Raw genomic sequence first — 13,225 nt, 5'->3', positions numbered from 1 at the left:
TTAACATAACATCATCCAGGTTCATTCATGTTGCCATAAGTAACAGCATTGCATTATTTTTTATGGTTGAATGGCATTCCATTTTGCATATGTACTACATTTTCTTTATGCATTTATCTGTTGATCATTTAGGTTAATATGATAAGTTGGCTATTGTGAAGAGTGAAACAATAAACATAGGAGTACAGTATTCTACATTTACTGTATCTCTTTAACTTACTGATTTCATTTCATCTTGATATTTGCCTAGTATTTGTACTGCTGGATCATATGAAAGTTCTATTTTTAATTTTTTGAGGAATTCTCATATTGCCTTCCATAATGGATGTACTAATTTATATTCTCACAATCAGTGTGTAAGGGTTCCCTTTTCTCCACATCCTTGTGATACTTATCTTTTGATTTTTGATAGTAGCCATTCTAAGTAGAGTGAGGAGATACCTCATTATAGGTTTGATTTGAATTTCTCTGGTGATTAATGATATTAGCATATTTGTATAAATCTGTTGGCAATTCTATGTCTTCTTTTGAGAAATACCTATTCAGGTCTTTTGTCCATTTTTGAATTATTTGTTGTTGTTGTTGTTGTTGTTGTTGAGTTGAGTTCCTTATATGTTTTAGATATTAACCCATTATCAGATGCATAGTTTACAAATATATTTTCCCGTTCTGTAGGTTGTCTCTTCACTCTGTTGAAGAAGTTTTTTAGCTTCCGCACAGCAAGGCTAGCAATCAATAGAGTGATTATTCAGTAGCACTAAGAACCTGACTTCTTATGTAAAAATGATGATGCTGAAATCAATGACCATAAAAACTTTTTTTATGACTTGCTAATTCAAACACTATACTAAATGACTTAAAAATACTAGTTTGTGTATCTTTCACTACAAACTCTAAGGTAGCCACAACCCCCTGCATATTATATTGTGCATACCATAGAATTATAATAGAATAACAATGTATACTCTTCTATCATGTAGATATGACTATTATGTAATGAGAAAAAAATAATGAAAATCAAGAATATTAGAAAATTAACATGAAATGGTCTTCAGACATCTCAGTTTATATGGCACTCAATTTCATACTCTTTAGGAAGGGCTCATATAATCAGTGGCAGAGTAATTTTATGGATTATTAATATAATCTATTTCAGTTACAAAATACAAATAAAATCACTAACTATAAAAGATAGCTGACCACTATGACAACACAACCTTCATCTGCATGCCACAGATATACAAATTCTATAACTGCATGGCTTTATACCCCAGGGGACACAAAGTGGAAATTAAGTCCAGTAGGAATTTTTGTTTTGTCTTTCAAATGGACAAAGAAAGAAGAAGAGCGGTAGAAATTCCATTGAGCTATAAGTCACAAGACGGGGATTCTTGACATGACTCTGCCTTTATAACTACATAACTATATAATTCTAGCTTTATAACTGTGAATAAAATCACTTCCTTTTAGTGAACTCACTTTTTCAGTTAGAAAATGAAGTGCTAAATGGAAAGTTCAGTAAGGTTTCCTTAAAAATGCTACAACTTGACATACTAAGAATTAGAATTTTGTCAGCAGCTAAGGAGATCCATGAAAGGTCAGTCATTGGCTTTAAACAAAAGTATAATGAACAGGTAAGAAATAATTCCTTGTAAGTGTTAAGGAATAATTTCAGAAGTCTTTGGTTGACTTTGCCTAGCCCCTGAAGTGCTTTAACACCTAGAGTTCCAGTTTTATTCTGAGAGTAACTGTCTTCCAGGTGATTGAAATTTATAGTTTTAATTTTCTTTAGCAGAAAACAATGGGTGATTGAGTTAGTTTCCCTTTCCATATGATACTAAACCTCCTTAAAAGGTTTATGTAGAATCTGATTTTCCAACTTTAAGCTGAAATGAACACACTTTTAAGATTTTGGGAGTATTACTTCTTCCATGTAAAAGATTTTAAAATATACAAATAAAATACAGCTGATCCTCTGTATCCCTGGGTTCCACATCTGTTGTCAACCAACTACAGATGGAAAATAAATGGAAAAAGTAAACATAAAAATACCACAATAAAAATAGTACAAATAAAAAATATAGTAAAACAAATATTTACATAGTGTTAGTGATTTACATTTACATTATAAGTAATCTGAAGATAATTTACAGTGTACATACGAGAGAATGTGTGTAGGTTATGTAGTAAACACTGTGCCATTTTATATAAAGAATTTGATCATCTGCAGAATTTAGTCTCTTTGGGGAGCCTTGGAACCACTCCCCCATAGGTACGGATGAATGACTATATTTTATTCCTTACTTTGCCATCTTAGAAAAAATGTCTTGGGCTACACAGAAATATATATTATAATTTATATATTTTAATTATTTATTCACTCCATTAAATGTAGATCATTTTATTTCATTTTGTTTTAATTTAATTTTATGTATTTATTGTTTTTGAGACAGAGTCTCACTTTGTAGCCCAAGCTGGAGTACAGTGGTGCGATCTCTGCTCACCACAACTCAGGGCTCAAGTGGTTCTCATACCTCAGTCTCCTGAACATTTTGCATATATATATCTGATATGTATCGGTCATGATAATTCCATATAATATTTTTTCCAAGTCCACTATGAATTCATGGGGGGTGGAGTCTTAATAAATTAAGGAGATAGAAGCTATTTGGTAAATACCTGTCAAATACTGTCTAACATAAGCAAGAGAAAGAAAAGATTATTTTTAAATGATATCTTAAGACTTTGAAGCAATGCCATAAAAATAATTTGTGATAATACTCGTGGTTATTATATTTCACAATAAAAATAGAGTTTGATGCAAACATTGACTCACTAGAAATATACAGGTAAGGGTGGAAGAGAAGGGTACAAAAAAGCTCTTAAAGAATTCCTGTTCTTGATGAATTTACAGTATCATTTGATACATACCATAATTTCTCAAAAAATTGAAATTTAAGATTAATGAATTCAGGAAGAGGCATAAAATTGTTTGCGGTTCAAAATGAGAAGAGACTACATCTATTTGGGGAGAAATTAGAAAGGACGAAATGAGTAACATTTTGAGAACTTTGAGTATGGTTCTAAATGTTTTACATGTATTAACCCTTACCCAACTATGATTTAAGTATTAATAATTTAAGTATTAATTTATTTAATGCTTACCCAACTATGATGTATGTATTAATAATTTCATAAATGATAAATGAGAGGGTGATGACTTGAAGAATTTTGACTGGAGAAGGAAATCCCAAGCAAAGTCATGCAGGTGGAAAATGTTTATGGCCTAAAAGGGAATTGGTTTGGTATAGGTAAAAATCTACAGGTGAGCACTAGGAGGTACAGCTGGTCAAAGTTGATTAGGGCCGTAGTGTGAAGACTTTCTGCACAGTACATAATTCAAGAGACTTTGGAGATGGCCAGGCATGGTGGCTCACTTCTGTAATCTCAGCAACTGGGGACAAAGGTGGAGGAACTGCCTGAGTCTAGTAATTTGAGACCAGCCTGGGGGACATAGTTTGTCTCTACAAACTTTTTTTTAAAAAAATAGCTGGGTGATGTGACATGGGCCTATATAGTTCCACATACCAAGGAGGCGGAGGCAGGAGGATCACTTGAGCCCAGGAGTTCAAGGTTGCAGTAAGCTATATTAGCACCACTGCACTCAGCCTGGGCAACAGAGTAAAACCAGTCTCCATTTAAAAAAAAAAAGAAGAAGAAGAAGAAAAGAAGAGGAAGAGGAAGAAGAAGAAGAAGAAGAGGAGGAGGAGGAGGAGGAAGAGGAAGAAGAAAGAGAGAGAGAGAGTGACTGACTTTGGGGATTAGGGTTTCATCATGGGAGTGACATGATTAGGACTGAGCAAAATCAGTCAAATAAATTAACTAGAATAAATGCAAAATGGAAGCAGAGATATCAATTGAGACTCTGCTTGAAGTAATTTATGCAAGAAGTGGTGAGTACAAAGGAAAGGTGATGAAGAGGAGAAGTGGATTCCAACAGACACTGTGGAGGGAGACTGTGTGTAATTTCAACTGTTAGGACACATGGGATGAAGGATGGGAAGGCTCAAAGATACTTGGTGCTTTCATATATAGCTAAGTAAGATAAAATTAATTAGTAAGAACTAGTAAAAGAACTTTACCATATGAATCTTCAGGAAGCTGTTGTGTAATGTCAGCACAAAAAAACAATCCATCATTATATGCAATGTTAAGAAGAACTTATGACAACAGGAATCTAAAATTTCCATTGATTTCATACTAATTGTTAATATGAGAAAGAACATGTATGAAGCATTCTTACCCCTTTGCTGTATTCACTATCTGAATCACTGCTAAGTTCCTCAGTATTCATATTTTCCAAATCAGATTCCCCAGGTGCAATTGGTACTGTCACTGTGAGGCTGGGGTTATGAATAAATGACTGACCATCACTTTCTTCCATCAAGTATTTGTCCACACTGCTTCCAAAATGACCGATTTTGTCTTTTTCCTTGAGGAATTTGTGACCTTTGCTCATTTCAGCGAGTGTATGGTTAGAAATATAGTTTTCCTTCTTAGTATTCAGATCTTCTGATTGTCTTATCTCCCTGGAAATCTTTGGCTTTTTGGAAAATGCTTTTAGAAGAAATTCACGTAAGGTTTGTTTTACATAATTTATTCCCTTTTTAATTCTGGATACTGCAATCTGGAGGTTGTTTGCATCGGGGTCTTCTTCAATTGCTGTAAGATTGTCTGAACTAAATGAGCTCAATAATAAAGCCAGAAATAGGTTTAGGACCTATATCAGGGTGGGAAGAGGGAGTAGAGAAATAGGGAGACAGGAAATAAAAAAAATAAGCATACTTTTCCAAATATAGGCCATAATACAAACCAGCAACAAGGATTTCTGCCTTTTCATGCACAGATAAGAACACATGAGAGAGACAGAGAAGAAGGTAGACTCCTCATCACTGTCTCCCTAAACTAGCCCCTGCAGACTCGGCAGCAGAGGGTCAGCCATACCCAGGAAGAATGACCATGGGGAGCAGAGAGAATGATCCCTTACCATTATAATTACATTATTTCTAAGTTTATTTCTGTAGCAGTAGTTCCTTAATCAAGTTCCCTTTTATGTACCCCAAAAGCTCTCCTAGCATTCATCTGTTGTTACAATTTTTTACATGAGAGAAATGGGTAAAATAAGACAACTGTGACTATGTTCTATTGTGCTGAAGATCTGTGTTCACTTTACCGGAAGATCAATGTCACTTGTTGCAACAAATGGAACACAAAATACTTACAAACTTCCTGTAATAAAATATTCTGTCCAAGAAGTATGCTAGAGTATTCCTTAACATGACTTTTAAGGCACAGAAAAGGACGTGCCCCTTGAACCTGATTCATATGCGATAATGACATTATGATTGGCTGACTTCATTGCCAATTATGTTGGCCCTAGAAAGATTACAAAAGAGGTCAGGACAGTTTTTGTTCTCTTGAAGCGAAGTCTTGTTTGTGAGTTAAATCTTTTTTTTTTCTCTCTCACTGAAGTACAGGGCTGGAAACATGAAAATCATATTTAAACATTGTTTTACTCAGGAAACAAAGAGGTAATTTAATTGGCATTTGATGTAAGGCTTTTCATGTCCCAAATCATCTGCCTCATGTTTTAAAAATCAAAATAAGACCTAATTGAGGAGAAGGTACTCACCCCTGATTTTGGTCACACTTAAAACAATTTCTCTGAGACGTAAGTAAAGAGAGGAGGTTAAATTTTTATGTCTCAATAAGTCCGATTTAGGAGAAAATTCTGGACATGGGAGGTCTGGGAATCATAGAGAACAATTTTGATAATGGCTAAAAATCCCTGAAATGGTTTAATAGTTGTCAATGAAAAAGTATATTTCACTATGATATACATGTTTGTGTATATTTGTGTTTTAATAGGAATATTGGTGAGGACCTGAGGGTCTATTTTACAGCTTTAGTTTCCTTAATCCGTTCAAGTGTTAAACTATTTTAACAGCGTGCAGTGGCTCACGCAGTTCTCACTTGTTGAGAACAGCTGTTGTGACAAATTTCTTTCCTTCAAAAATCATAAGTCACTAATATTTCTGTAACCTAGTGGGTATCACAAATCAAAATAAAGTCCATTTTGTATCATCTATGTATTATCACATTAAGTGAGAGAAAAACTATTAATAAAACATATACTTGATTCAAAGTCTTATTTTGATTAATGGTCTTCACGTTTTTCTTGATACAGACTAGAGCTGACCAAAACCTATTTTTCTAAACATTCTTCTAAAACTTATGGTTCTTAACCATTTCAATTAACTGGCAATAAAATGACTAAAAGAATAAATTAGATAAATATATTAAAAAAGAGAAGCCAACTTAGCATATAACTCTACTGTAGAAGACTATAACAGGAATATAATTTTTTCTTAAATTTCAATTATATGATATTGAAAGTTCCTTCATTAGTCAAGAGTTAGTTTTCAACTTTATAAATTTTTTCTGTGTTCTTTCATTGCCAAGAATTGATAATTAAAGAATAACAATATGAGTTAGTTAACACTAATTCTATGTAAATGAAACACTCACCAATATATCCCCTCTGTTATTTACCATAAATCTATATTGTTTCTCAAAGGAAAAAATAACTCTCACACCAGTGTCCATATTCAAATATTATATTATCTGTTCTTCAAAGATCAATTTCAAAAACTTTCCTCAAATCTCAATCTAGAACTCTTTTTCAAGTGCCGAAAGCATTTTATTTTAACCTCATTGGTAGCACTCATTACTTCTTTCTTGTCTGATAACTTTTGTGTACCACTTTTCTGTGTCCCAATGAGCATCTTAAAAACAAGGATTAGATGATGGGCGATTGGTTTTTGTCTTCCACCCTAAATAAAACCTAAACGATGCCTTCCTATCTAAATAATACCTAAATACCTTTCTTTTCACAGAGAAGATCCTAACAAATATTGAGTGGATAATGTGAGAGCTAAGTTAATGCCTTTTCTTTTGAATATGCCTGAATAAATAATAAACATTTAAAATATTTGTAATCATTGGCTTGGATGTGGCATGTTTTCACAATTTACATCTTTCACAATTTTACTATTTTATATCAAAAATTTTGTAAGAAAAAACACACAGCTGGGCACTGTGGCTCACGCCTGTAATCCCAGCATCTTCAGAGGCCAAGGTGGGTAGATCACCTGAGATCAGGAGTTTCAGACCAGCCTGGCCAACATGGCAAAACACTGTCTCTACTAAAAATACAAAAAAATAGCCAGCACAGTGGTATACGCCTGAAATCCCAGTTACTCAGGAGGGAGGTGGAGGTTGCAGTAAGCCAAGATCATCCCACTGCACTCCAACCTGGGGGACAGAGGGAGACTCCATCTCAAAAAAAAAAAAAAAGGAATTACACAAGCAAATCCTGCTATAGGAGATTATAAATAAAAAACTTAGAAACAGAATATGTATTTCATTCTATATTGGAAGGAATTCGTGTTTCATTCCACATTAGAAGGAAACTGGAAAACATTTATTACTATAACCAGAGGGTGATCAAGAATTATAGAATGGTAATCCATGATGTATATTTTTGTGCAGTAAGAATCTAGAATTTGTGCTGCATAAATTCCTTTGCATTTGACTGGCACAGTATCATTTAGTGTGTGATTGGATGAATTTAAGTTTCTGTCCTGACTTCTGAATCCTTTTTTTTTTTTTTTTTTTGAGATGGAGTCTCATTCTGTCACCAGCCTGGAGTGCAGTGATGTGATTTCAGCTCACTGCAACCTCTGCCACCCAGGTTCAAGCAATTCTCCTGCTTCAGCCTCCCAAGTAGCTGGGACTACAGGTGTCCACCACCACATCTGGCTATTTTTGTTGTTGTTGTTGTATTTTTAGTAGAGACAGAGTTTAACCATGTTGGCAAGAATGGTCTCGATCTCCTGACCTCTTGATTCACGCACCTTGGCCTCCCAAAGTGCTGGGATTACAGGCATGAGCCACCGTGCCCTTCCTGAATTCCTTTTTTTATATTGGTTGCAAGAAAAACAAAATTTTAGTCATTTTTTCAACCCAGTGGGAAGTGAAGGCACTTACCGTATAGCTGTTACCATACCCCACCTTCTGAATACCTGATGAGAGATTTGATGTCAAGCTGACCAACTGAGACAGGTCAACATGGCAGATTCGAGAATTGAGATGAATGGCTTATAGAAGAGCATCTTATCCCAATTTTCTCCTGCTTGTAAGCTTGAAAGTTTTTACTAATCAGTATAAGGAAGAAAAAATAAAACAAAGTACAAGCCAAGAAAACACTAATTGGAAAAATAGGTAGATTGCTATGTGCATGTGATAATATAGGCCAGTGGTTGGCAAACTTTTTTTTGTAAAGGGCAAAATAATAAATATTTTGAACTTTATTGGACATAGGATTTCTATGGCAGCTATGCATCTCTACCATTGTAATATAAAAGCAGCCATAGAAGATACAAAAATGAATGAATGTGCCCACATTTGAATAAAATTTATGAATGCTAAAATTTGAATTTCATATAATGTGCATGGGTCATTTATTCTTTTTTTGATTATTTTAACTACTTAAAAATGTAAAAATCATTCTCCACTCCCAGGGCCACACAAAAACAGGCATTAGACTGGCTTTGGCCTGTGGGGCATAGATGTTGATTCTTGCTATAGATGCTGGTCTTATACATGGCTATATGGTGGTGGAACTGGTCCTTTCATTTGCCCTAGTCCATTATTAACTTTGTTTTTGTTACTGTTAACTTAATTATACATTATTTACTAGTATATCTTCAAGAGAGCATATGTCATCTCTATCAAAATTAGAGAAAAAGATAGAAAGCTTTGCATTAAAATGAATAAGCAGTGATTTTGAAAAATATAAATATGAGTTATTTGGCTAGGGAAACTAATACATTTGGTTCTCTTTCCTGTTCTTTCTTGCATTAAAAGTATCACTATTCTGTTGTAATTAATATTTTTAGATATAATTAATTACAAAATTATAAACATAGATCACATCGTCACAAAATAATTTACACAGAAAATTTTAAATATTTGAATATCTGGTTACATACCACCAGGTTTCCAATGACCATGACCATCATGTAAACAATAAGGCACATGGCTTGACCAGCGACCTCCATACAGTCCCACATGGTCTCTATCCACTCCCCACACAGCACGCGGAACACAATCAGGAAGGAGTGGAAGAAGTCGTTCATGTGCCACCGTGGGAGCGTACAGTCATCATTGATCTTGCAGACACATTCTTTGTAGCTCTTACCAAAGAGCTGCATGCCGACCACAGCAAAAATGAAAACGATGATGGCCAACACCAAGGTGAGGTTTCCTAGAGCCCCTACGGAGTTACCAATGATCTTAATCAGCATGTTCAATGTTGGCCAGGATTTTGCCAACTTGAAGACTCGAAGCTAAAAGCAAATATAAAATTTCATATTAATCATTGTGAAAATTTTTCAATGTTTCCAATCATGATTTTTGGTCAAAGTTTAAATCAGTCTTTAAGTCCTATATTATTGTCATTATTATTTGGCTAAAATCAATCATTTTTATTTTGCATTTTCATCTACTTTCAGTATGCTGTTATTTTGCTCTACTTGCCACAATACAATTACAACACATATTATGAAGAAAGTATATACTTTTAGTTCAGGATTGCTATAGAAGTCTCTTATCATAGTTCGTGATATTATTTCTTTTTGAATTGATAATGTATCCTTAATTCTGTTATCAAATACTTTTATACATTTAGATAAAATCCAGCTTATTAGAAAAATGTGCTTTAAAAAGTCTTTATTTGTTTTTGCATTATGATCAGGCAACAACTGTTTTGGGGAATAATAATTTGATCTTTAATTAAAAAATCCATAAAGTTGTGAGCATATAATAGTTGAAACTCTGTAAGCCTTAAGCTTCTTGCTGTGAAATAAATTATTACACTATATTAGTATAATAAAAATGTTTCTATTATATTAGCATGTACTTCAAATTAGAATTAAGCATATCTTCAAAAATTGTAAAATTAAAATATTCATGTGGTTTTAGTTCTTCCAGTGCATTTATCAATGAATGGATTTTATTTTACCAGATACAGATATCAAGATTAATCTTACCTTTTGAGTCAGATTCCCAAAAGTTTTAAATAATAATGCAAACCAAAGAAACACTCCTTTATTATAGAACATAATGGTAACATTAGTTTATGTTTACCAGTCTGAATGATCGTAGAACTGATAATCCTTCCACATCTGCTAGAAAGAGCTCCACTAAACTTAAAGTCACAATAAGGCTGTCAAAAATATTCCAGCCTACTTGGAAATACTCATATGGATCCATGGCAATTAGTTTTAATACCATTTCAGCTGCAAAGATTCCAGTAAAGACCTAAGTGAGAAATATAATGTTTTTCTGTTCATATTAGCAAGTAGGGAATGAACATAACAATAATAATCAGTTTGCTTAGCATTTATTGTGTTCCAGACAATTTTCTAAATACTTTATTTATTTATTATTCTTATTCTTATCTAACTTAATTCTATAAACCAGGTATCACTCTTCCCATGGCTCTCATGTAAGCATCAAAAGGTTGAAAAACTCTAACTCTCCTGTCAGTGCTCATCATTTTTAGACAGCATTGTAGAAGAGCATATTAATATTTCAGAAAAGTAAAACCTTTTATTATTGACACAGTCACTATTTTCAAAGAATTTATGTGGGTCAAAAATTTGTGCTGGAAGAAGATAAAAAGAAAACATAATTTGATACTGAAATTTTGAGCCAGTCTTTTTTTTTCTGATCTGATGACTGTTAGAGTAATAAAGAACATGTTGACTCACTCTTTAAAGATTTATCAGCAGAAGAGAAAAAAGAATTTAATTGACAATGTGGCAGCTCAAGTAACACTTCTAAAGCTTTGGCACAAAAGTGCGTTGCAAAATATCATTAATTCATGATGCTGGTATGACAGGACTCACTTAAAAAGGCAACAGTGAAAGACTTGTTTATGGATTCTTTGGGTGCACTTTGACTCAAGGAATCTGACCAAAGAACTTTCTAAGGGAAACGTTTAGGTCTATAATGGTAGGAGACAATTTTCAAATAATACAGGATCAACAAGATTGGCAGGGAGCAGCTGGATTGAGGTTGTGGTAAGAGCTGTGAACCAGTAAATCCTTTCTGAGTTCACAGGGACGTCGTCATCTCAGTGAGAAGGTACTTCTTTGCATGATCCGGACCTCCACCAACAATTAGAAACTAAATATTCCTGCCTTTCTCCAAAGATGAGTTGAAGGGAGGAAGAATGCTAACTTAGAGAGTACATGGGAGAAAACATTCTAACTTGGAATATTTGTATACAATTTAGAAAAGAAGATAGACCAAGAAAAGAACTTTGGGTCTTCAATGATCAGTTGGTTTGGGACCACAGCAAAAGTAAAATTATCTTATATAGACATTGACAAAGATACCCAGAGTTATTCATGATTTATGAAGAGCCCATAAGCTGGGATTCTCTGGCCCTTATAAAGGGCGGTGCCTGCCTTACATCTATAATCAAAAACTGGCTTTGTTTACCATAAGTTAGTGTGACTAGCACTGCACATTTCAGAGATTGCTCTGGCATCAATTTTCCTAATTGGATCTTATATCTTCTAGAAGCCTATCAATCACTTTTTCACCTATCTTTGAGTCTTCTATGTCCAGTTCAACCATTTTGGTTTCTCAAAATTGCTGTTTTTAAGGCTTGTTTCATTGAATTATTGAAGTTGTGATGGTAATGATGTTGATGACGATAGCTTTAATTTATTGTGTACTTACTATATGCCAGGCTAATAAGTAGCTAGTATTCAATCCTCCCAACAATATGATAAATGAAATATAGTTATAAGTAATGATTATTATTTTATAATGAAATATTATTTTATAAATGATAAAATTAAATAATATGGAGTTTAAAATATTTGTCCAAGGCCATATCACTGATATAATGCAGAAACGGCATTCGAACACATCTTTTGGACTCCAACTACTCAAACACTTCACACTATTATGTCAAAACAATGCATCCATAGGTTTGCTGAAAATGCATACTTACAAAAAAAGCAGCAATGTAATTATGAAGGTGTAAGAAAGAACCAAAAATGTTAAGTGTTGCTCCCAAGAAATATGCTGGAAGAAAAAATCATTATCAATGCCCAAGATGGTAACCCGTTATAGAAATAGTATTGTTGCTTATAGATCTTAACACTACTGCACAATTATTGTAAAAGATATAACCAGAAACTTGACTCTATAAATCCATTCATATGGTAAGTTCTGAATATGCATAATTATGAGGCTGCAGATTCATCTTACATAAAAAATATAAGATGACAATGATGACAACTAAAGAGAGAAACTATGAGTACATAACACACAATAAGAGACTTACCAAGTTTCCTATAGTAAGTACATTTTTGAATTCCTCAGTCATTGGATGGTGTTCCATAGCCATAAATAATGTGTTTAAAACTATGCAAATGGTAATCGCAAGATCTACAAAAGGATCCATTACAATAAAATAGACACACTTTTTGAATTTTATCCAATGTGGAGAGCAATTCCAGATCAAGAATTTGTGTGCAAACCTGTACCACCAAGGTGGACATTTTTGTCTGGATTCTTCAAGTTCTGGGAGAAAAAAAAACAGAGGACATGGAGTTAGCCATTTGTATATTTTAATTCTAACCAGATACAAAGCAGCCAGGCACTCTAATATTGAAACAAGGTTTGTGGTTTAGATTTTGAAAAACAGTATTGTTTCAATGAAAGCATAGCCTCTTACATAAGTCTAGTATGACATGTTCATTGCCTAAGCATGAGTGACAGGAAGAAAGTGAAATGAATTACTGCAAGCAGATATGTGGGCATCTTTCAGAGAAAACTGCACCTAATGTGATAGTAAAATGGAGAACCAATGCCTCCTTAACAGAGAAATATATATTTTCAACAAATATACATATTTTTTTGCCTCTGTTTGTAGTCCCATGACAACAATAAGACAAGACTACTCTATCCAGAAAAAAACTCTTACTGTAATAGTTCACATATGAAAACAATCCTTGAACCAAGTGACTAGAAATAATTTATGGAGGACCCATGAAACAGACATTTCACACCAGTAGCCCAT

The 13,225-nt window shown here is 33.7% G+C and overlaps 1 protein-coding gene and 1 long non-coding RNA gene across 6 annotated transcripts in view; one reads left to right on the top strand and one right to left on the bottom strand.

Moving 5' to 3' along the window:
- SCN9A (sodium voltage-gated channel alpha subunit 9) overlaps positions 1–13,225 on the bottom strand; it is a 198,401-nt gene that overhangs the window by 68,828 nt on the left and 116,348 nt on the right. For both annotated transcript variants that reach the window (XM_054258311.2, XM_054258312.2), the window contains exons 14-17: positions 12,488–12,726; positions 10,270–10,443; positions 9,114–9,470; positions 4,304–4,780 (exon numbers count right to left, since the gene is read on the bottom strand). In XM_054258311.2, the coding sequence (XP_054114286.2) occupies positions 4,304–4,780; positions 9,114–9,470; positions 10,270–10,443; positions 12,488–12,726 (1,247 nt within the window). The remainder of the gene's footprint in view (positions 1–4,303; positions 4,781–9,113; positions 9,471–10,269; positions 10,444–12,487; positions 12,727–13,225) is intronic.
- The window catches only part of LOC144576646 (uncharacterized), a 257,148-nt gene that overhangs the window by 135,636 nt on the left and 108,287 nt on the right, over positions 1–13,225 (top strand). The gene's annotated exons all lie outside the window — the stretch shown is intronic.

Source organism: Callithrix jacchus, chromosome 6 (assembly GCF_049354715.1).
Source record: "Callithrix jacchus isolate 240 chromosome 6, calJac240_pri, whole genome shotgun sequence".
NCBI classification, from domain to species: domain Eukaryota; kingdom Metazoa; phylum Chordata; class Mammalia; order Primates; family Cebidae; genus Callithrix; species Callithrix jacchus.
The sequence above is the reverse complement of the archived record's forward strand: the minus strand, read 5'-3'. Positions and strand labels throughout refer to the sequence as shown.